This window comes from Nannobrachium achirus (assembly GCF_963921795.1).
Source record: "Nannobrachium achirus genome assembly, chromosome: 14".
Lineage (NCBI taxonomy): Eukaryota > Metazoa > Chordata > Actinopteri > Myctophiformes > Myctophidae > Nannobrachium > Nannobrachium achirus.
Window position 1 is genome coordinate 37381951 of NC_137821.1, and position 25716 is coordinate 37407666.

At 43.9% G+C, this 25716-nt stretch overlaps 1 protein-coding gene across 1 annotated transcript in view; it reads right to left on the reverse strand.

Moving 5' to 3' along the window:
- trpc5a (transient receptor potential cation channel, subfamily C, member 5a) overlaps positions 1-25716 on the reverse strand; it is a gene marked incomplete at both ends in the record, with an annotated part of 89464 nt that overhangs the window by 25488 nt on the left and 38260 nt on the right. The window contains 3 exons of the mRNA XM_080741579.1: positions 4883-5022; positions 5830-6028; positions 9581-9718. Of these exons, the coding sequence (XP_080597705.1) occupies positions 4883-5022; positions 5830-6028; positions 9581-9718 (477 nt within the window). The remainder of the gene's footprint in view (positions 1-4882; positions 5023-5829; positions 6029-9580; positions 9719-25716) is intronic.

Consider the following 25716-nt stretch of genomic DNA (forward strand, 5'->3'; position numbering starts at 1 on the left):
CACGTTAAAATAATTTACCACGTCGCGAAAAAAAAAATATTTTAAAAAGTCCACAGACGCCACCATTATTCATGGGTGAAGGCATGCTACTTAACCCTACTTTAACACAAATGAAATCCGCGTAGAAAGTCTTAAAACAGACGATAGAACTAACAACAGTGCGTTCTATCGTCCACCGACGCCATTCTGTGTGCCCGTAGATGGTCACAGAATTCAATGGGTGCCTGAGTTTTAGCGTAGCACCGGGCCGCTCTCTGACCATAGTGGCACAGCATGTTAGGTGATACACCAAAAGGGGTTCCCCCACAGAACGTGTGCAACTGACGGCGCAGAAACGTGACGTCTCTACACTGGCAAAACAACAGCGTCGCGGTCAGGGTCCCCGCGGAATGAACGTGTCGCAAACAGCATTTCGTTTCATTAATATCCTCGCCAGAAACTGCCTGCCGTCTGTCTGTCTCTTTCTGCATGCAGCGGAGCCACCGCACTCTGCACTGCAGCAGCATGAACGTGCTCTCTCTGTCACTCTGATGTGATGCTGCTACGTTTAGCTACATGCTAAAGCTACTGCCGTGGCTGCTCTTCTGAGGCACAGTCAGTGAGGCTGGCAGAGGGTCATAAACTCATTAAGTCATAAAAAGACGTCTGATTTTCAAAGCGGAGAAACTAATTATCTGTGATTTACAACAGCCGTTCTCCGGAGCGCTCCACTTTCTCATAGTATTACGTCGAGTGGTCTCTCCATACACAGAAGTATACTCAAATGTTTTACTTAAGTAAAAGTATCTTCTACTGCAAGTTAAAGTCCGGAATTCAAAATGTACTTGAGTAAAAGTATAGGCTACACTTTAGGACTAAAAGTAAAAGTACTCATTATGCACAATTATTCTGTATCACATGTTACCAAATAATATCCTTTGAAAATAGCCATGGCTGAAGTGGTTATGTAGGCTATACTTTTCAAAGTAACTAGTAAAGTTTTCAAATAATTGTAGTGGAATAAGTACAATATTTGCCTCTGAGATGTAGTGGAGTAGAAGTAAAAGTAATGAAAATTGGAAATACTCCAGTAAAGTAAAAGTACCTTAAATTGTACTTATAAGTTACCTTTTTATTACCCCAAGAAAAGAAAAAAAAAGACCATTATTGCACCAAAGTAATCAACAAGCTAAAACTATACTATCAAAAATGTCCAAACATTAGCCTAATTGTAAAATAATATAAGATAGAGGCAAATATAAATAGCCGATCTAAAAGCTCACAATGCAAAAAATAAATAAAATGGGGACCCAAATTGGGGACCCATAATTTTTTTCTGGGACTCATTCGAATGACCACCTGTGGGTCCCGGGACCCATTACTTTGAAAACCTATTAACATCACTGAGGGGGTTAAAATTATTACATCCCGGATTTAAGTAATCATACCAGAGAAAGTGCCATTTCCCACCAAAGCCTAGAGTGCTGTTCAACATAATTTTATTTTATTTTTATCTTTAACTCATACCCCGCCATATGCAAATACCTTCGTACTCTCATATGCCTCTGTCTCCATAGACTTCCATGTAATTCATAGTGCACTGATAATGTCATGTCCATGCCTAGATCATGCACCACGTGTGTGTACATTGCTCACAGCTTTCAAACAAATAAATCCGAATGGAAATCCGTTCAGGCATTCATGAACTAGCAGCCATTATGTTTTCCTAAAATGTAAACAAAGATGGCTGCCATGTTTTGAAAGATGGGGTTGCTATGGGGGTTAAACATGCAATTTCACGATTGCCATCATGTCTACTACATTTTTTGGGAAAACAGGAAATTCTCTGGACTATAGGGCCTGGCGGGGAGAGACATATTCTCAGGACTATCGGGCCTAGCAGGGAATGAGTTACATGCACCCTAGCGTCCCTACTCTGATGGGGCGAACATCCGGAAAAAAAATAGCTGATCTACAAGCTCACTACATGATGCTCCATCCCTGGGGGCCCTCGGGTCAACTAAGTATAATTTACATGTTAATTAGTTAATAACGCAATATAATAACCGAGTGATTCATGGAAATACATCAATAAAAATAAAGATATGATTAAATACAACGTCTTATGTCCTTGGAGTTTGAAAAGAACAGAATCACGAGTCCTGTGCCCGGGGGGGAGGGGGGGTATGCACAGTATATGAGGGATTGAATGTAGGAGTCAGAAGTAATGTTGGAGAACCCAGAACGGTGCCCGTTGGGCAGAACAGTCACCATTGACGTCCAGTTGTGCAATACCCGTTGTATCCGTCTGTGATGTCTCCAAATTTGGGCATTGTTTCATCATGCGGCTGCTACCATGGTGGCGACACTGTTTAGTATCAGTGATGTCAGCATGCTCATGTCCAAATTTGGGCATAGTTTCAGCAAGCGGCTGTTACCATGTTGCATGTCAGAATGCTCATCCCAAAATGTGGGCATTGTTTCAGCATGCGGCTGTTACCATGGTGGTGACACTGTTAAGTATCAGTGATGTCAGCATACAGACAGACGACAGAAAGCGGACGGACAGACGGTAAATTAATAGTTAGATAATACAAACAAATGCAGTACTGTGTAGATAGACAAATACTTCAGCCCAGACCTGGGTTATAAAATGTTACGTCTATTCTTTGATTTGAATACAGTTTCAGTGCCCGCTTTGCCAGGTTGATTCTGTTTGATCCAGAAGCACCACTTGATAAGTTCAACTGCTTTTAACCACTTGTATCTCCTGTGAGCACCTAGCTGTTTTCTTTTCTCTGCAATTGCAATAAAAGGTTGACATACGACTTAAGGATCGCAGCATTAAACATAAATAAGGACCATTGACACCTCGGCTGTCTGTTCTGTGTGTTTGTACTTGACATAACCTTTACCAGCCACTCTCATCACATCCGCCTCCTCTATTGGCATTTATCTTTACAAAGCTCCGCGATAGGAGAACCGTAAACCAGGGACGTGCTGGGCCCCTGATTCAGCCTGGGAAAAAAAGTTGGAGAGGCCCTCATTGCGCGCTATAGACAGAGATCTCTCTCTATAGCGCTGCTGCTACTCAAAGATTTGCCATTTTAGATCATGACATTGACAAGTGACAAGCCAGTGGGCCAATAACATGAGTTATATTTCGTCGTTGTCGGGTGGAAAATGTCCAAAACCGTTCGTTTTGTATTTATAATTTAAAAAATGATTTAAACTAGTGAAAACAGCCGATCTACAAGCACACAACGCCTCGCGGTGCGAGGCGTTGTGTGCTTGTAGAGCTGCTGTTTTCACTACTTTTGTGCAACGGCCTTGTATGATGAAGCAGGGCTTTGCTTTGCGAAAAAAAAATACAAATTTGAAACTTGGAGATACGAGGCTTCTGCCCGACAGTGACGATTTACTTTGTTGGCCACCCAGCCCCCAAAATGGAACGAAGGCCGACATTTTATTTGTATTTTTTTTCCTAATGGCCGGCCTGGACCGGCCGGGAATGAACCGGCCGTTTGGGAGTTGTCCCGCTTTTCCCAATGGCCAGCACGTCCCTGCTGTAAACAGACATTTCCCAATGAAAAAAATGATTTGAAGAGAGACAGCGGCAGCAGGCGGCATGAAAAGTTGTCTATTAGCATATTAACTGAATTTCAAGGTTGTGTGCCTGCAGCACCGCAGAAAAGGCAGCTGATTCAGACGTAGGCCTATCGTTTCACTGTACATCAGTTTGACACCACCCGATTATAGGGAATGGATTACGTTGAGAAATAATTAATTCCTTAAACCCTAAACAATAACTCCCAATACCTAACTATCCTTAGCCTCGTAAACCGCCCTCTTCCGGAAACCGTATTACGGAAGTTGGTCGTTTACTAGGCTAAACTATCCTCCCTGTGTGAATGAAAGGTACATATTAGCCCATTAAGACCTGAGACCGATTCTACAAATGTCTTCTGAATCTTTCCTTTCTTCCAACCCCTCATTGGAACCTGTCTACCGATCATGATTGCATTCAGGATGAAATCCGCATAATCACAGTGGGCAACCTGCTTCGGGTCACCCAGCACATATGTCGCCTAAGGCAGAATGGAAAATCAACCCTTGTCCTTTCTAAGATTTGCTTCCAAAAACTCTCAATTATGGGACATTCCCAAAGAGTGTGAATTAGGGTGCCTACCGATGATGGGTCCTTACACTTCCAGCATTCTGTCTCTTTAAGACAAACGGTTTTGATGTAGGATACCAGCTTTAATGAGATGACACATGCATGGTTGCACGCACACGCCGAATGAGTGGCATTTATCTTAAGAAAGCTCTGCAACAGGAGAACCATAAACTGACATTTTGGAGTGAAAGATGGCCTCTGACAGAGTGATGGTGGCAGCAGCATGAAAAGTTGAGCTTGTTCAGTTAATATTACCATATTAACAGAATTTCATGGTTTGCGAGGGCAGTGGAGCGGGAAAGGCGGGCGACTGATTTAGTCATACTGTCTGTCGGCCTGCCACTTCACTACTCAACTTGACACCAACGTGCTGCGAGGAAAATTGGATAAAATACTTTTATTGGTAATTATATATTGTCGCTGTTGGGCAGAAACCTTGTATAGCTCTGCATTCTGACTTTTTCCTTAATATGCTCTTTGGTCAACTAATTCAATACTTTGTCGCATGAGAGTGACAAGCAAAAGTATAGTGAAAACAGTTTTCACTGCTTCTGAGACATTTCCTGAAAAGTTGCGGTTTTGGACATAATATGCGAGGCTTCAATCCCAATTAATTCCTTATACTTTAACCCCAAACTCTATCAAACTGCACAGTACACACACGCACACACGCACGCAGGCATGCACGCACACACGCACGCTGCACGCACACACACAAAGCATTACCTTGACGTAGGCTACTATCTTCAGCGAGATGGTGGCCAGGTACAGAGAGTTCATGGCAAAGTCCATGAGGTTCCACCAGTCGTGGATGTATTCTGTGAAGCCTCCGTCCCACATCTCCTTGATCTCCGCCCAGATAAACCCTACAACACACACATGTGGGGGGAAAAAAAGTCTCAGCACACACTGCCTACACACTCACTCAAGAGGGGTGTACCTGGCATCCAAACCTGTTTACCAACTTTAATACAGTATACAACAGTACACTGGCTATTTTCAAAAAGCCTTGACAATTTTTTTTTGTTGCAAAGTTTGACATTTTTGTTTTGTTTTGAAACATGTTGCTCCTGTATGGGAGTCCCTGCAACTAAATATTTTCAGTTATGGGGGGTCCGGGGCCAAAGACATTAATTTGGGGGTCCAGACTCCCGTTTTCCTGTAGTACAGTGGTTCTCAACCTTTTCAGGCCGCGACCCTGACCAAAACAATCATATTTGAACTGAGGACCCCCCCCACCCCACCCTGATAAGCACTTGGAAAATAGAAGTTGAGGCATTTACATCGACTCGCTTCCAAAGAAAAATACAGTGAACATAGCCGATCTACAAGCACACAACGGCTCGCAATGCCAGGCTATTTTCATTACGTTTGCCTCTTTCTTATATTATTTGACATTTTTGTTATGTTGTAGCTTGTCTTATTATACTTTTGATGCAGTAATGGTCTGCTAGATTTTCACCACTTAAAATAGCAGATATACAAGGTTGTGACCTGTAGATCTGCTATTTTTGAAAATATGTGCAAATCTTTAAACATATATAAATGTATATAGTTTTAAAGCAAACTTTTGTACATCTTTGCTTCTGGAGGGGTCCCTGGAAACAATATTTTGAGATGGGGGTCAAATACATACAACCAGTGCTGTAGCAGCCTATACATACAGTACATACCCAGCACCCAGGGCAGGATCATCCACTCCACCACGGTGGGCGGGGGGCCCTGCATGTGCAGGTTGGTGCGGGCGATGTGCTGCGAGGCCAGCAGCAGCAGGAACAGGAAGGTGAGGTAGGACGCCGTGTGGCAGATGAACTTGATGAAGGGCTTCTTGATGAAGTGGCCCAGCGCACTCTTAGGAGCCAGCAGGTAGATCTGTGGACACACGGAGACGGAGGGAGAGAGAGAGAGACAGAGAGAGAGAGAGAGACAGAGAGAGAGAGAGATAGATACTGTATGAACACAACCAACACAATCTCACTCCCCAAAATGCATAGTGACAGGAAGGGAGTAACCTTCCAGTAAAACGATACCGTCGCGGCATTGTTGATTTTGACAGAAATGAGACGTAGCATGCGAAGCCTGCGAAGTTAGTTCAGTGAGGTTACACTGCATTGCAGTTGTATAAGGACACTACTGCTCCTTATTAAGCCAGACCCTACGTCATTGGCTGACGTGGCAGTCAGCTGATCATTTGCCAACTACTTAAGCCCGCCCAGTCTGTCATTCTTCCTGCTGCTCTTGCCCGGACTGTTGCCTGCGCTTGCCCCCACCGCCCAGTGTTACCAGATGGGAAATGTTGAATTATCGTACCGGAGGCTCAGAATTATCGTATTTGACATGAAACTATCGTACACGGCCAAAAAAGAGAATCACTTGCGTAAAAACGTAATTTCACCAAATAATGCGTCTTTAGTGTAAGAAACGACCTCGTTTTAGACTCCTGCGTGACAAAAACGCATCAGATTTGCTGTGTGGAGGCAGGCAACTTCTTGGAGCTTACACAAATAAAAGCCTGAAACTGGTCTGGAAAGATGCAACCAGTGTTTTTAATGCCTCCAAGTACAGATCTAGGGTCAGATTGACTGATTTCCTGGCTTATTTTGAGAAGCCAAACCAGATCCCAGATCAGCAGGCAGGGAAAATAGTGAATTCACGCTCTTTTTGATGATATGCCGAAATTATCGTACATTTGGGCATTTTTGGAATTATTGATCGTACATCGTACAGAGGGTCAAATTATCGTACAAATACGATAATTATCGTACGTCTGGCAACACTGCCACCGCCTCCCCAGCACCACCAGTAGGCTCTGCTAATTCTGTTCCCCATGGGGGGTGTTTATATCTATATATCTCCCTGCTCCTAATGGTTAATGATGTTCTTCTTCTGTGCTGCTGCTGAGCAGGGAGAAAATGTAGCAGATCGAAACGCCAAATTAAATGTGACATACACACTTGCATACCTCCAAGGACCCCCGGAGTTCCAGGGACCCTGGGGGACCCCCAGGTGTAAAAAAAATACCAAATGTGCAAAAATGACCAAATGACCACCCCCACGGGGCTGCTCACGGGGAATTCCCGGGGACCACCCACTCCTGCTACTCCAGAACGGATGCAAAAGTGGTGGCGCCCCCAGTGGAGGACCCCCTCCACTGCAGCTCACATAAAATGCCCTAACTCGGCCTAGGAGCGTCCGGGAGAGCCGGGGCCGGTACCTATTCGTCCGCCAAGGCAACGCGGAGACCCCACCCCTCATTTCTCACATGGCCCTCTTCTAGCGAGACCTACGGTCGCTTATCTCCCGATTAGGGAGTCTTACTGGTAATAAACATTGTTCAATATATCTAGTATACCTGACTGAAATATGTGGTTAGTTTTAGTCATATCTTTTGAATACATTTTAATTTGGTTTTAGTCATCTGAAAAGCTTAAGTTTTAGTCTAGTTTTAGTTGACTAAATATCATAAGATTTTAGTCTTGGAAATCTACAGTTGATTTCGTCAACAAAAATGAATTTTGACGGGACTTGATGGCGTCGTAATGTTCTGGGGGGTACCTGGCACAAAACCTGTTCAAATGGGGCGGCACGCGACATTGACACAAAAGACTTTTCAGAACCACTGCACTAAACAAAACACTGAGCCGAACTGACAAGCGTAAAATGAACCAGTAAATGAAGGGAACACTTGGCCAGTTCTTTAAAGTCTCTCAGTGTCCTCTCAAGGCCACCAGGGCACAGGGGACGCGCGGAGCGTTGCCAGGCGAGTGGCAGAGGGGAATGGAAGGGGGCAGGAGCAACACAGAGACAATCTGGAGAGGGGACAGAGGCCGTGACCGCCAGGGACGTGCAGAGAATGTTAGAGAGGCAGGGGCTGACATTTCTAAAAATGGCCTTTTGGTGGAAAAATAGCAGACCTCCAAGCTCACAACGCGTCGCACGGCAGAGTTCGGCTATTTGCGGTGCTTGATACCATACTGACTAAGCATAATCAAGTGATGGCGTAACGGCATGGATTTCTACACAGAGAGGGCAATACTTTCAACATAAGCATGCATGCATTCAAGTTCAGGAGAGTTTGGACAAGGCAATTCTCCTGAATGCTGCCTTTAGGTATGGCATGGAAAAGGGGCGTTTGCATTTCTTTCACCATAGTAAAAACTGCATTCATGGTCTGGAGAGGGCAATTTTTACTGACGGATAAAAGGGCAGGGGCTCAAGCCCAGGCACGTGCACACATAGACAACGAAGGGGGCTTGAGCCCCTGCCCTTTTATCCGTCTGTAAAAAGTGCCCTTTCCAGACCATGAATTCAGCATACCAGTGAAGGAAATGTAAATGCCCCCTTTTCATGTCATACCTGAAGGCGGCATTAAGAGAAATGCCTTGCCTTGTCCAAACACTCCTGAACTTGAATGCAAGTCTCTCTGTGTAGAAAACCATGTCGTTACGCCAAATCTCCAGTATGCTTAGTTCAGTGTGCAAGCACCGAAAATAGCCGACCTCCAAGCTCACAACGCGTCGCAGCGCTACACGTTGTGTGAGCTTGGAGGTCTGCTATTTTCGATATTTCCACCAAAAAGCCCTTTTAGAAATTTTAGCCCCTGCCTCTCTAACATTCACTGCACATCTCTGCTCAAGCCCCCTTTGATGTCTATGTGTAAGCGTGCCTAACCTCGCCTACCAGGCTTTCTGGGGGAAAGCCTGGTGTTCATTCAGGCCGTTTGGTTTCCGCCTAAAGCGCGGAAACCACTAGAAGAAGCGGCGTTGCTTTGATTTGGTTCCCCCCGTTTGTTTCCCCAATCCCTATTAAAATGCTCGAGTAGCCTAGTGTAGTCTTGCCAGTCGCTAACAGTTGGACTAAAAGATGCATAAACCAAACACATTTTTCAAAAGCAAAACTACTCCGCATCAAGGAGTTTATTAGGTAGGCCCCTAAAAGTATGTCCTTGACCGCAGGGTAATATTTTGGGTTCAAACTGAATCCGGTTTGATCTTTCCGGCAAATTGTAGTCCTTTGAGTACTACAACATGACGTGGTTTCTGCTCCAGACCGGTTACAACCCCGAAAAGTGAAGTGATCCCAGACTAGCGCGTGCCTGGTGGCCTGTGACAGTACCACCCCTCCGAGGGACGGTTCCCGGCTCAAAGCCCCCGCGCCACCGGAGTGACCCGGGCAGAAGGGGCTGACAGGCCGAGGCTGTCACCATGACAGTCACTCACTGGTTCAGGTGACTGATTATCGTCCTTCTGACGCATGAGGGGGCTGTGGGTTTTTTCAATTACTTTTATCTATGTTCTTAAGAACGAGAATAGACAAGGATTATTTTTCAAAGGTTGGAGGAAAACGGTCAGGATCTTTTCGGTCAATGTGTTGAGATGAAGTCTCGAGCAACAAGATGTGGGAAATTTAAAGTGTCTGTCTTACCAGGGAGAACACGGGGAACAGCAGCCCAATGATGAAGCAGGTGACCAGCTTGACGGCCCAGTGCCTTCTCCTCCATCCAGGGAAGCCGTCGTACCACAGAGTGGCCAGGAGCTGCTGGCAGTTAGGCTGGGAGACGAACTGGAGGGAGAGAGACAGAGAGAGACAGAGAGAGACAGAGAGTGAGAGAGAGGGGTGGTGATTTCTAGGGGTGCCACGGTTCAGTCAGCCCACGGTTCGGTTCGTATCTCGGTTTTTGGCTCACGGTTTCGGTACAGTAGAAATGGAAAATGAAAAAATAATAAAGAATCAAAAATGTTCCGTTAATTTTAAAGATGGGTCCGGTGCAATCATTTGGTTCCCCCCTAAAACATGATGATCAGTTATTATGATTATACTAGGAGGAAGATTTTCTCCAAAAAAGTGTACAGAAAGAGTTAAAATTATGTTTGTATGTGGCCACACCCAAAAAAATAAAGAAATTCGGTTCATTCGGTATGGGCTGTTTGGTTCGGTACAGGGCCATTCGGTTTGGTATATCGGTTCGGTTCAGTATTGTGGCACCCCTAGTGATTTCCCATTTTCTACAATTATTGCATGAATAAACACAGAGGAAGGGAACAGAAAGGGAACAAGTCGGAACAAAATGTACATTGTTATGTTTAAACTATGAGAGAGAGAGCGAGAGAGAGAGAGCGAGAAAGAGAGAGAGCAAGAGAGAGAGCAAGAGAGAGGAAGAGAGGTAGATAGGTAGAGATGGAGAGAGAGAAAGAAAGACGACACAAGTAGTGGATAGGAAATAATGAGATTCCTTCTGACAACCTTGTTAGCTGATGTTTCATACAAACAAAAGCTTGATCTGAGCAAGAGCGAGAGAGACAGAGGGAGGGAGGGAGGGCGAGAAAAAGAACGAGAGCTACCGGTGGGTCTAAAAATAGAAAAGTCGGGTCATTTAAGACTTTCAAGTGTATTAAAATGTATGAGACATGGAGTCCAAGTGGGAGGGGGTGTCAGAAAGAGGAAAAGAGAGAAGAGAGAGAGAGAGAGAGAGAGAGATGGAGGTGGGTGAGAGAAAAAGGAGCGAGAGATAAAGAGATACAGTTTTGTTGTCGTCGTCACCCTGCCAATGGAGCGTTTGAACCGAGAAGTAAGTTCAAGTCAGGTGAAACACACTGGAGCCAACTCCTACCCAGAATGCTCTCTGAGACAATGGAGCTCATACTGTACACATGGGCAAGTGGCGGCACCACACCGTCACTTACTGTATTAATACCTGAGGTCGGTTTGACAAAATGTCTTCTGAATCCTAGCATTTATTTTTTAACGTACGTTGCTATATCAGTATTGCTCAAAGCTTTTGTCATTGACCCCCCAAAATGATATGTATTTGGCCGTCGGCCGCCATCTCAAAATATTTTGTTCCAGAGACCCCCAGAGGCAAAGACCTTAGTTAAAAAATATACAGTATATATATATATATATATATATATATATATATATATATTTAAATATTTAAAACACATTTTGAGCTTGTAGATCGGCTATTTCGACTATTCATGTTTTTTGATAAAGTATAACGCTATTAAATGTAAGTTTAGTCATTGATCGTGCAAACGTGGAGGCTGGGGTGGAGGAGGAGGCAGCTAGCAGCGACTGATTCCGACTGATTGAGAGCTTTGCTTGGAGTATGGCAGACCAGCAGATATGAGAATGAGGAATGAGAACAGAGCTGACTGACAGCTGACTACAGCTGGGCGGGGCGACTCCTGTGTCTAAACTAACACGGTCGCTTCATTTGTCATATCTGCCCTGTGCACCTTTTGTAAAGGAAGCCTAAAAGACAAACAGACCTTAGAATTGTATTCATATCTTTCAATGTTCAACGACGGAAACACAAGCAAAACCTAATACTGGTTCAGGGAGAGGTTTGCCTCTAACCCTCTCTGGAAGAGCTGAAGGCCATCAACTCCCCAGCCTGTGTGGCAAAGCTCCAGGAAATGATGGCGTTCTCCCAGAGGTGCTCAAGGCTAGCAAGATGAGCACTCTTAGCAAGCCTTCATCATCTCACCCATTTGGTGTTTGTTTTGTTTAACCCGTTGTACTGCTGTGCTAAAAACTCATGAATAAAATATTCAATCACTCACTCACTCACTCACTCACTCACTCACTCACTCACTCACTCACTCACTCACTCACTCACTCAATCAATCAATCAATCAATCAATCAAGAACTGCTAGGAGGAAGGGATGTGCGATGCCAACATGATCAGTAGCTTGTTCATGTCCAATGTAGTTAACATACTGTAGATACAACTAAATGCATTTGAAGTATAAAAAAAAAGAAGAAAAAAAAAACTAACGATCTACAAGCTCAAAACGTGTTGCACAGTGGCATGTTTTGAGCTTGAAGTAAGGCCCTCATTTACGAAAGAAGTTAGAATAGGGAGATAAGTGGTTTCTGCCTGACAACAGTATGCACTGTGGCCCTCTGGAGTGAGTGTGGAAATATAGTGGCCCTCTCCATCATCAAAGCTGCCCAGGGGTGTCGCACCAAATTCTGGGTCCAAGGATTCACTGCGGGTCCCCCATGAATGTTCCTCTTCATAGAGGGAGGGGGGTTTAACCCAATTTAGACTGGGAACGCATTAGTACGCATTATTTTGTGCTTTAATGAAAAATATCAGATATACAAGCTCACAGCGCGCTGCGAGCTATTAGATCTGCTATTTTTGAAAAATCATGATTTTTGTTGTCAGGTGGTGCTCAAACTTTTTCATGTGAAGGACCCCCCAAAATGATGTATTTGGCCACGGACCCCCATCTCAAAATATTTAGTTCCAGGGACCACCCACAAGCAAAATTTGAGTTACAAAAAGATTTGCACACATTTTCACGACTTGCTAAAGTATAAAATAATAAAGGCCTCTCCACCTTGGGCCATAGTATCTCAGTCCCCCCCCCCCCCTTTGTGACGCCCCCTGAAGCTGCCCACAACTGCTCCAGAAGAACAAATGAGATTGCAGTGACTGCAACGACTACCGTGGAACAAAATCATTGCTCAGTATTGTTGGCAAGGCATTCGCGGCAAGGAATTTAGCATCCGTTTTTCAAGAAAAGTTGACTATAGCCCCTTTAAATAAATGATACTTTGTTACTTTACACCTAACCTAACCCTAACCCTTTACACCAATGCTTATACAAGGCTTTGCTAAACAGACCTGGTTCTGTCCCGTGTGAGTCACAACAGCGGCCCTCATAACCACTCTCCTTATCTTTATTGTTTCATAGCATCTCTCTCTCATACCCGCCTAGCGCTGTCTCCTCCAGCGCCTGTTTGTCTTAGAGAGGGGAAGATAACTGACACAGATGGTGAGGTAAAGCGCTGTCATCCGTGCATATCATTTTGTGTTGAAAGGTGCACACGTGAATTTACATTACCTCCTTGTGTGTGTGTGTGTGTGTGTGTGTGTGTGTGTGTGTGTGTGTGTGTGTGTGTGTGTGTGTGCGTGTGCGTGCGTGTGTGTGTGTAGTAGGCCAGTGATGGTAGTGACGGTATACTGCAGTGGTGTTTCTGTTAGAATATTCCGTCTTATAACAAACATACACACTTGCACACAAACACACGACGCACACACACACACACACACACACACACACACACACACACACACACACACACACACACACACACACACACACACACACACACACACACACACACACACACAGAGATACGGTTATCATGTCTTATTCCATCAGCAATATAGCAAACGCTTATCAGAGAGAGTGAGAGAAAGAGAGATTGTGTGTGTGTGTGTGTGTGTGTGTGTGTGTGTGTGTGTGTGTGTGTGTGTGTGTGTGTGTGTGTGTGTGTGTGTGTGTGTGTGTGTGCACTTGTGTGCGTGCGTGTGTGCGTGCGTCACAAAAGGAAACTGGCTATAAAGCATTTAATTATAAAGACGATGAGACGATAGAGGGAGGAAAAGAGAGGAAGAGAGATAAAAAAAAACGTTAGAAGTCAACCCAAGGTGGTCGCTGCTACTGCACTTCCTGGTTCTTTACCACCAGAGACGCATCACTTGCTCCCCTCTTCACCTCTCTCATCTCATCTGTCCGTCCTTCCTTCCTCACCTACCGTAGGTCCATTTGTCCCCCCTCCAGGGACGTGCAGAGAATGTAAGAGAGGCAGGGGCTGACATTTCTAAAAGGGCCTTTTGGTGAAGATATTGAAAATAGCCGACCTCCAAAGCTGACAAGCTTAGAGGTCAGCTATTTTCAATAATTCTTTCAACATAAGAAGCTGCATTAAAGTTCAGGAGAGTTTGGACAAGGTCATGTTTACTTGAATGCTGCGAGGGCATTTGCATTTCTTTCACCATAGTAAAAACAGCATTCATGGTCTGGAGAGGGCACTTTTTACAGACAGATAAAGGGGCAGGGGCTCAAGCCCCCTTTGATGTCTATGTGTGTGCACGTGCCTGCCGCCCCCCCCCCCCCCCCCCCCCCGCCTTTTATCTTCATCTTGTGACATATTGCCCTCCACTTGCATTCCCTTCATCTATGCTCTCCTCAGCCCCGCTTCCCCTTTTCTCTCCTCTCTCTCTCTCTCTCTCTCTCTTTCTCTCTCTCCGTGTCTTGGGGTCTTGTTGCTAGGCAGCAATATGCTAATGAGGGGGCCTGATCTCTTGGCTTTTAAAGACCAATGTCTGTCTGTCTGTCTGTCTGGATTAGGGCTGTCACGATTATGACATTTTACATGACGATTAATTGTCACTCAAATAATTGCGATTAATTAATTTAATTGTGTTTTTTTTCGTTGACAATTAATTTTCTGTTTGGCTTGAAGGTTTTGAAGTTGCAAATGGCTATATGACACAATAAAATATACAAAGAAATTAATGACATATTTGACAACTTTATACTTAAAAAAGAACATTGATAGTGGAAATAGCCAATCTACAAGCGCCAATCTACAAGCGATCTACAAGCTTGTAGATCTGCTATTTCCACTACTTTTTGAAAGTGTTTGGAACTATATTAACATTTCTCAACATGGAAACGATTATGCAAAACAATTGCGATTACCTCAAATAATTGCGATTAGACGATTATGTAATAATTGTGACAGCCCTACATCTACAAGCTCTACAAGATTGAGCTATTATTCTCGGTTATTCTCGTTATTATTGTAAGATTTGAAATGGTCAAACTATAGCAATATGTTCGGAAGCATCTTCCATCAAATCTTAATCGTCCCTGAGATTTCATATAAAAGCAAAGGTTTAAAGACTCCCTTCGCCTGGCTAGCAGTATGTAGAACAGCAGGAAAAATATTACTGAAAGATACCGTAATTTGACATATTGTGTTAATTCTTTAGGAATCAGTGCTAGTGTGGACTGTGCAAACATTTTTACATTTTTATGTTGCTTTAATCCCCAAAATAATCATATTTTAACTGGGGATGACATTTTGTACAACACGGTTCGGTTCTATGCGAGGCGTTGTGAGCATGTAGATCGGCTATTTTCAAAATTTCTGCCTCTAATATTTGACAATTTGACCAATGTTTAATTTGTCATTTTAGATGTATTAAAAGGTCCTCAAATTGTCACTTTAGAAATGTACAGACAACCTCTATACACTTGCACTTTATGTTGGTTTGTTTGCTGATGAGTGCCAAAACAATGTTGCACATTAAGTTAATCATCTGGGGACCCCCCAAAATAATATGGGGACCCCCCTGGAGGTCCCGACCCACAGGTTGAGAACCACTGCTTTAATCCATGTGTCTGTCTGTCTGTCTGTCTGTCTGTCTGTCTGTCTGTCTGTATCTACTGTACAGTGTGTCTCCATCTATCCATAGCCATTATGTAACTCACAATTTACATACATACAGAAGCTTTCTTCCATCTTCCTGGACAGTGATGGAAGAAGTACTCACATGTTTTACTTAAGTAAAAGTATCAATACTGCCATGCAGATATACACTGTTACAAGCAGAAGTCCCGTATTCAAAATGTACTTGAGTAAAAGTAGCAAAGTATCGGCATCAGAATATACTTAAAAGTAAATGTAGACATTGCGCAGAATGACCCAAGATAAAAATGTATAAGAAATCAAATATGCATAAGGCTGAAGTGATTAGCGTGTTTTGTAATAGTAATCATTATTTCATATAATTTTTGCGGAGCACAAGTACAATATCGTCGTCGTCGGGTGAAAACCTTGTATGCCCAAAACCGTTCGTTTTGCATTTATCATTTTAAAAAGTATTTAAACTAGTGAAAACAGCCAATCTACAAGCACACAATATCTGCTGTTTTCACTACTTTTGAGCGACGGCCTTGTGTGATGAAGCAGGGCTTTACTTTGCGAAAGAACGTACAAATGTGAAACTTGGAGATACGAGGTTTCCGCCCGACAGCGACGATATGTTCCTCTGAAATGTAGTGGAGTAGAAGTAAAGATATTGACAATTGGAGATACTTCAGAAAGGGAAAAAAGTATTTACCTCAAAATTGTACAGTACTTGAGTAAGTTTATACTTAGTTACCACCAATCTCTACCATCCTCCCAGACCCTTCCTCCTGCTACCAGTCAGTGCAGCTGTGGGCTGCGTCTTAATCTCTAAACGCTGCGTCCGTCACCACCTGCTCGTCCTCACAGGTGCACAAAGCTGTGTCCTTGTGTACAGAAATGAATCACTCCAAGGGAAGTCGAGCGTTTGTTTACGCTCTCTTAGCGGGCTGTAATCTGTCCTCCTCATCTTCCCTTGGACAAAGGAAACTCTCTCCCAGGGGTGTCACACCAAATTCTGGGCCCTGGGTACAAGGATTCACAGACATTTTGTGCTTTAACTATTGAAAAATAGCAGATATACAAGCTCACAGCGCGGCACGAGCTTGTACATCTGCTATTTTTGAGATTTTTTTGAAAATTCGGAGTGGTGCTCAAACTTTTTCATGTCAAGGTCCCCCAACATGATATGTATTTGGCCCCTGACCCCCATCTCAAAATATTTAGTTCCAGGGACTCCCAGAAGCAAAATTTGAGTTACAAATGTTCGCTTAAAAAGTGAATATATTCAAAGATTTGCACACATTTTCATGACTTTTCAAAAATAGCAGATCTACAGCGTGAGCTTGTAGATCTGCTATTTGCCAGACCCATGAAATGGGTAGGCCTACATAAGCAAATGTCGGTCTGTCCGGGTTTTCTATATAAAGGGTATATATGATGATGACATGATGATGACATGCCTACAAAAGGCATGATGTCATAAATGATGATGACAGATAGGGGGTCTGGCACAACCAGGTTGACCTGGTCTAGTTTTCAATAGTTTAAGTATATAGAATAATTAAGGACCCTCCACCTTGGGCCCTAGTAACTCAGTCCCACATCCCCCCCCCCTTGTGATGCCCCTGCCCTCTCCTATCAGATGCTGTACAATCACAGCGAAGCTTATCTCTCACCTTGGGACTCGTCTTTGTGCTATCAGGAACTAAAGCTTTGTTTAAGCGAGGTAGTTTTCAAAAGAGGGGAGTCGCGTCTCTCCCTCGTTGTGATGCGCTATAGCGAGGGTCTTCGATGTTTTCCAGGTCAAGGACCCCTTAGCTGAGAGAAAGATGAAACAGGGACACCCCCCCCCCCCCCCACACACACACACACACAAACTACATCTTGAATAAAACTCTGTTGTAGCCAGGTTAGACTTTTTTTTTTTTCACAAGATAGCTTCATAGCCTTGTTTGACGGCACGGTCATCAGTGTAGGATTGACGTTAATGTGTATTATCAGACATTTAACCACTTAAGCCGTCAATGCTCAGCAAACATGACCTTTTTATTAAACATGATTAGACGATGATGTTTCTTGATTGATTGAATACCATGTAACTATGTTATTAATATAATTGTGACAGGCCAATGCCGGATCTGCAACATGCTAAAACAAATTGATCCCAGACCAGTCTACTCCACCGGCACCGAGGAAGCTTTTGACCCCTTCACCCGGTCCTCATTCATCGAGGAACTGTCAGTCTCTCCAGACGGACCGATATGTCATTCATCGTGGAGAGTCAGCTTGTCACAGACTGACATTATCTACTTGACGAGACGGAGGTCTGGCCATACCCATGACATTATTAGGCTACTGACGGTCAACACATATAGTATGCTCGTGTTGTGTTGTGTCAGGAGGTGGCAGGAGAGAAAAATAAATAGAAAATGCAGCTTACATCTAGCCTGAGATCAATATCCTTTTTCAGGCTTCTGATTTCGGTGCAGTGCACCTCTAAAATGACTCTGACTAGTTTAAAATTGGTTTAAATTGGCTTTTTTTTATTTTATCCCATGATTTTGTAACTCATTTTTCACCCGGTGTCTATTATCTAATGTAATCCTGGGAGCTACACTCTCTCTGCCATCCTGGGGAAAGCAACGGACTGACCTCATGCTTCCTTCTATGCATCCAAGTTGCTTCTTTTCACCTGACAGGGGGGGAGTTTCCTCGGTTGGACGTAGCGCGTGGAAGGAACACATTATTCCAACCAGTTCCTTTCCCCTCCATCAGGCGCCCCGGCTGGCCAGGGGGATGCAGTATGGAGACCAGGATTACTGCATGTTTTTTGTGAGGGTACCTACCCTCGGAGACACAGGGAGAACATGTAAACTCTACACACAAAGCCCCCAGCGCCCACAGCGTCCCCGGTGGGAATCAAACCCTCTATTGCTATGACATCTACGAAAAAAGCAAGATATTGATTGTTTTTTTTTATTACATCTCAGAACCTGCCGTAAATGTATCCTCCCAGCTACTTTACCACGATAATAATGTAATAATCTGATTAAAATTATTGTTCCAAGCTAAGCTCACCCATTCAATTACTATACATCCTCTTAGCATTGTCCGTTATAAGCCACCCGCTAACTCAGATCTAATTTGCCTTTCAACTCTAAACTGCACAACACAGGGCTTCTTTTAAGCTAATTCAATTCCCAGGCCAATGTGCCCTAGATCGCTTAACTAAGAAATATGCTAACCGCGCCTACGCTACGTAGCGCCAGCTAATTCAATTTGACTGTGCCCTGATGCGATCGACCCTGGCCCACCATACAAAGCAATATGCTAACCCGGAGCTACCCCAATGCTAACGCTAATTCAATCTCACTGTGCTCACCGGCGTGATTTATATGCTAATAAGCTACGGCTAGCGCTATGCGAGGCTAGCCGTTTCTATTAAACGCTCTTTCCTCCTATCTCTGTACTTGCTCTAGTCTTCTTTTTTTTGGTCACTGGTTAGCTTACACTCAGCCTCAATCTCTCTCTCTCTCTCTCTCTCTCTCTCTCTCTCCCTCTCTCTCAATCACTTTTAATCTCCCTCTCGCTCTGTCTCTCCTCTTTGTTTAGGTAGACTGAACAAACCCACATTGTTAATTGTAAAAAGAAAACGGAATGCTTGACTGATCAAACTACAAAGTATTGCGTGTGTTTGTGGGTGCACAAGGAGTGTGTGTGTGTGTGTGTGTGTGTGTGTGTGTGTGTGTGTGTGTGTGTGGCGTGCGTGCGTGCGTGCGTGCGTGCGTGCGTGCGTGCGTGCGTGCACCGGTCCCTCTAATTGAGGACATGTGTTGTCAGATTAATTAAAACAATAATTCATTTGGAAGCCGAAAAAAACATTCAGGCAGATCAATATATTATTCAACTACTTAGCCATGGATTAGTGAAAACACACACACACACACACACACACACACACACACACACACGCACACGCACGCGCGCACACACACACACACACACACACACACACACACACACACACACACACACACACACGCCATTCATTATTGAAGTCATAGTTAATGTATTTTTAATAACACTGCCAGGTATCAAAGGCATTTGAGGCAGAAAACACATCATTAAATTGAACCATTGAATAATTTAAGAGCGCACACATGCACACACACACACACACGCACGCACGCACGCATACACACACACACACACACACACACACACACACACACACACAAACTTAGGAGGTCAGATCGGGGTTAAAGGTATAAATAGAAGAGTTAAGGTTAACACAAACAATTACTACCACGATGATACAATGTGTGTGTCCGGGCGTATAAGCGATTGCATGGCTCTACGCATGTGTGCGCCTGCCTACTGTACATGGATGCAAGCTCTCTGGTTCCGGCCTCCAAAAAGACTTCCAAAGAGTAATTGTTGATGCGCAACCAATTGTTGATGCGCAAACAGTTTCTTTCTAAAGGGATGTCCATACTTCGACGGAAACCGAAGATTTCGGTCAAAAGGTCCTTTTCGATCTTAACATTATGTCCCTCGTGACTTCTTATAAAGCAATAAGCCACAAGAGGCGAGTGGTTACCGGGGCAGTATACACCGGCTGAGAGGCGTTGGAAACACGAGGCGCAGCCGAGTGTTTCCGACCCTCTCAGCCGGTGTATACTCCCCCGGTAACCACAAGCCTCGCGTGGCTTATTGCTTTTCTAAAACGGTCACAATATTGCAACATGAATATCATAGCATTGCATTATTTAAAGAAAAAAGTACACTTCTCCGCCACCAGGAAGAGACATATCCTTGCGTTTACCAGCAGGAACGGGACTTACGGAAGCCAGTGTGTGTTTACAAAGTCACGTCATTCTTTTTGCAAAAAACAAATAGGGAAACAACACTTGTGTTAGATCAGTCTCATGTTAAGAACCATATTCGATCCATAAAAATGTTTATTTTCATCCAGATTTAGCTGCTATGTATCACATAAAAAACGCTAGCATAGCAACCTAAGCTAAACAGCCGAGTGGTGCCTGGAGAATAGAGGGCGCTTGTTGCCTTTACAAGCCCCGCCCGGAGCCATTCAGTCACTGTCCTATGCATGCGGGCGGTGCTTAGAAGCACCCGCACGGCAGGATTTGAGAGGAAATCAAACGCTCGCTTCTCTAGTTCAGCCTCACGGCACAGTGGAAAGAAATAACGCACCTGGCTTTGATATAAACTGATTCAAGGTATGGGTTACAGTCTCAGGTATACCATGGCACCCAGCCGATCAGAATCAAGGAATGGAACTAGCCGTTTTAGAAAAAGCATTAGACCGACTGAGAGTTCGGAAATGTGCAAGTCGGAAAACACAACTCACCGAACATTTCGGTCGAGGTTGTCTTATACTACAACTCAGTTCAGGGAAGCTCAATTCGGAACAATCTACCCATCAGCATAAGAGAGTACATCCCTTATATCTTTTAAGGTCCAACTAAAAGGATGGATCGTGGACAATCAAACACGTGAACAGTTTTAGATAGACTAAGATGTAGGATTTACTGGTTTTCTTGGGTGCCCTCTATTTTAGGTCAATACCTTTAGGCCTTTATTTTTTATTTTTTGCTCACAGCACGGCACCGAGTGCCGCGCTGCAAGCTTGTAGATCTGCAAGTTTTTGAATATATTTGACCCGATTCAATAAATGTCTTCTAAATCCTTCTTCTAAATCAAGGACCAAAAATTACATGCATTTGGCCAGGGTCGCCCCATCTCAAAATATGTTGTTCCAGGGACCACCCAGAAGCAAATATTTGAGTTACAAATGTTTGCTTTTAAAAAGATATATCCAAAAAATCATGATCTACAAGCTTGCAGCGCGGCACTTTTCAATAGTTAAAGCCTTAAATAATTCTAGGCCTAAACGGGCTAAATGGTGGCAGTTGCCGTTGCCCCAAATGACGCCCGCTGCTGCCAGTCCCCACAATGACGGACGGGTACTGAACTGTACTCTACCTCTGTGGCATGCAGATGACTCTCTCCTGTCATTCTATCCCTTCATCTCTCTCTCTCTCTCTCTCTCTCTCTCTCTCTCTCTGTCATCCAGTCCTCTTCATCCTCACACGCTTTGATCACAAACCTTGCCTACACAGCTGTCTCCCTCAGCTCTCTCTCTCTCTCTCTCTCTCTCTCTCTCTCTCTCTCTCTCTCTCTCTCTCTCTCTCTCTCTCTCTCTGACCTCCTTCGCACCAAAAAAAACAGATGAAAGGAAATAAAACCAGGAATAGAATTAGAAAATCAATTTCACTTCCTCCCTGTGACTCACGCATTCTTCTCTCTCTCCACACACACACATTCACAATAATAATCTAAATATTCACACTGTACTGTACTGTACTGTACTGTACTGTGCCAATTCAAAGACTCCAGCAGGCTATGTGTGTATACTGGACCTTTAAGCGTGGTGTTATTTTTAACCACTTGAACCCAAAGCATCCCTATTCTGGGGTGAATATTCACAAAACATAGCAGATCTACAAGCTCACAGCACGTTACTACAGGGGGACCGCCAAATCTTTGTGTGATTCCTATGTGATAGGAACTTTTTTTAACCACTTGAACCCTAAACTCGCCTACCAGGCTTTCTGGGGGAAAGCCTGGCGTTCGTTCACAACAGGCCGTTTCGTTTCCGCCTAAAACGTGGAAACCACTAGAAGAAGCGGCGTCGCTTTGTTTTGGTTCCCCCCCGTTTGTTTTCCCAATCCCTATTAAAATGCTCGAGTAGCCTAGTGTAGTCTTGTCAGTCACTAGGAGTTTTTGGGTTAAAACTGAATCTGGTTTGATCTTTCCGGCAAATTGTAGTCCTTTGAGTACTACAACATGACATGTTGTGGTTTCCGCTCCAGACCGGTTACAACCCTGAAAAGTGAAGTGATCCCAGACTACTTGAACCCTAGCATCCCTATTCTGACGAGATCTTTAGCTACAGTACAAGAATAGCAGATCTAAAAGCTCACAACATGAGGTGTTGTGAGCGTGTAGATTAGCTATTTTAGGCAAAGAGATTTGGTGTAGAGGGAAAAAAGAGTAGACCAAGTACAGCGTCAAAGGTCAAGTTTACTAAGTATTGAGGGCTTAAGTGTTTAGTGTAAATGTCTGACAATACACATTAACGTGAATTCAACACACACTCATGATAGTGCTGTCAAATTAGTCTATGAAGCGATGTATGAAATCTATGAAGAGGTTTAATCTGAAACACACTTTTATATAATGTGCATGGGGGGGCTGCTTCACCTCTCTCTGCTAAGGGGTCCTTGACCTGAAAAACGTTGAAGACCTCTGGTTAAAGTGATACCGGTAAGTGTTAATGGAGTGTTTTTGACTTACAGTGTAGAAGGGGGAGATCTTAATCGTGACTGGGGAACATAAATACATTGATCAACTCTCATCATCGGGAGCATCGCCCTTGCAATCTCAAAGGACAAAACCATGAATAGAACAGATAGAGAATGCAAGAAGGAAAAGGATAGTCTGCTCTGAGAGCCTTCTTAAGTGTTTTTTTTTTTTTTTTTTCCCATTCAGTTTTATAATGTGAACATTGGAGGTCGCTTTCAGGTCGCAGATGAACGCATTTATGTATACTACATGATCTGGAGTCATAGCTGATATATCTGTTCGTCTTTAACCGTCAGAATCCATATTTAGCGGGGGGAACATTAGCCAAAAACAGCAGATCTACATGCTCACAACACGTTGCAACCATAGACTGTAAAAAATATGGACGGTGAAAAGCCATTGGTTTCTTTCTATGCTGCGCAAATGAAGCTTTGTTTGGCCCTTGTACGTGTGCTGTCATCATTGTAGAAATCAACGTTCTTTGGTAGAAATGGTACCATCTCGAATGCTATTGGCTGCCAATGGTCATGTGCAACCGCAGGGATACTTGGGAGAATGTGGTGTTGAGCTTGCCAAAAATACAGCACACAAAGAAGAATCATCACAAGCCCCTCCTACAGAATACCCTGCTTTAACATCAATTATAACATAAATTGCACCATATTTTCACAAAACGCATATCATGGTGATTGAAACAAGGCTTTAAACTAGTGACATGAACCATAAAGTAGTCATGACAATGTTTATTAAGGTAAGAAAATCAAATGTAAAAGTTCGGGGGAAATGAATGGAATCCTATGAAGAACATGTTGCTTCTGGTACCAGAACAGCACAACTAGCGGCCTATCATACAGTAGGAACTTTCAGTTCTGTGTTTGCTTCATTTTAAATCCAGACTGGTTGCAAAACGCAACGCGTTGTGAGCTTGTAGATCGGCTGTTTTTAGCTAAGAGATTTGACGTAGAAGGGAAAAAAGTACAGAGCCAACACGGGTCCAGTTGACCAAGTCCGGAGGGTTCAAGTGGTCAATGGATTTATCAGTCACCTGCTCATGGCGGTCTATCGATTAACCACAACCAGCTTAGATGTTTGCGATCAATACGACCCGTGTCCCTGCGTGAATTCTAAGAGGCCTACATTTATCAGCCTCCAAACAGCGTTCCCCGTCGCCCCCCCAAGCAATTATTTAATACAATGAAATAAATAACACCAGTAGAGGACTTTATTTCATTGGAATGACGCAAAGCAGACGAACGTCAAGGGTTTGTTTTTCTCCAGATGAGACGAGTACTGTAGTCGGACTGACAAACTAAATCGAAGGAAAAAATTACATGCACGATTAAATACTTTGTCGTAGTCGGGCAGAAACCAGCTATAGTCTCATCATTTAAAGGTGATACACCATGCATTTAAAAAGTATTTATGTCATATTGTTTATGTCCCAAAAACGTTTTTCAAAAGGTTTGAGGCTAAATTACCACTCCTGAATAGAGAGCCTCTCATTTTTTGAATGGCTCACAGGGCATTTTCAGCTGCAGTACCACCTTTGGCCTGAACTGCGCCATCCCCCCCCCCCCCCCCCCCCCCCCCCCCCCCAAAAAAAATCTTTTTGAAAAAAATAATAATAATAATAATAAAAAAAAAATCTTCAAAAACGGCCGTCGATGACGTCATCGACGGCAGCAAATCTGGACAGCCTGTTTTGAGAACCCGTGGGATGCTTTTAACTCATTGAGTGCCTATCCCGAACTAGTTCGGGATATTCGGGATCAAAAACAATTTTTTATTTGCTATTTTACTTACCCCGAGCTGCTTGGAGCAACGTGGGTGGTCCCGGCTCGCCCAGCGCTCACCAACGAGAGACGCTAGATGCTCCGACGATTTATTCCATTGAAAATGGTTTAAAATAAAGTTTAGACCCCCCCAATGTTCACCCAATGTTCATTGTAGGCGGTGCAACGTATTCCAGGGTGCCTATCCCGAACTAGTCCGGGATATTTAATGAAATGAATAAAAATGATAAGAGGCCTTCTGAAGCCTGGCCTGATTTTTCTAGCTACTAGCCGAAAGCTAGCAACCTCCCGGCCGGCCGTTATTTGCGAACGAAATCGCCAATCTCCGCCTAATCCAAAGAAAGACCACATCTTTGAAGGCTTATATCTCTGGATTGTGTCTTTAGGGAAGCGGCGGGGGGTTTATTTACGGCGAAATCGCCCAAAAATGATCTTTTAGATGACAAAATGGGAATAGCCATTCTGTTAGCATTATGATCCGGGACCTTTCCATGACGTGCATGAACGTGAGCACGTGAGGTCCTGGAAGGTGAGGTCCTGGAAGCTAAAGCAGGGGTTGACACTAAGGTCTGAGAGGCACTTGCCCGTCGGGCAAGTACAGGTCATGTTCTACTTGCCCTCGGGTCACTTGCCCCCCCCCACACCGCCAAAAGAAAAGGAAAAGAAAAAGAAAAATGTGGATTTTATTTTCCTAGACCTGATTGCTTGGTTCTCTCTCATAAACAAAACATGGCAACGGTGGGCAAAGTTAGACGGTTGTAGTCGGAGATGTGTTTCTCTTAACACACAAACACTTGCAAGCAGGCTGCGCACTTGCTGCGTGTGGATATATGTCGCTGCAGGGAGGAAACATCGGAAAAGCAGTGTTGACCAGGACGTCAATTTTGACTCTTTGAAAACAGACACACACCGCTACTACTCCTGCGCCTGTTTTGGGGATTGAGTGAACTCATAGCTAAAGACTAGTTTCTCCATAGCAGTCACTTCATGTTGGCACAATGAAGCATGTCGCTTTGCGGGTTTTTTCTTCCTATCGCCAAAATAAAAGTCTGGGTTTCCGAGGCTACTTTGCGGGTTGCATCGCGCGATTTTTTATTAGTTGCAGCTGAGCGCTCATCGTGTCCGACGCACGTCTTTTTTAGTTTGTAGAAAAGCGG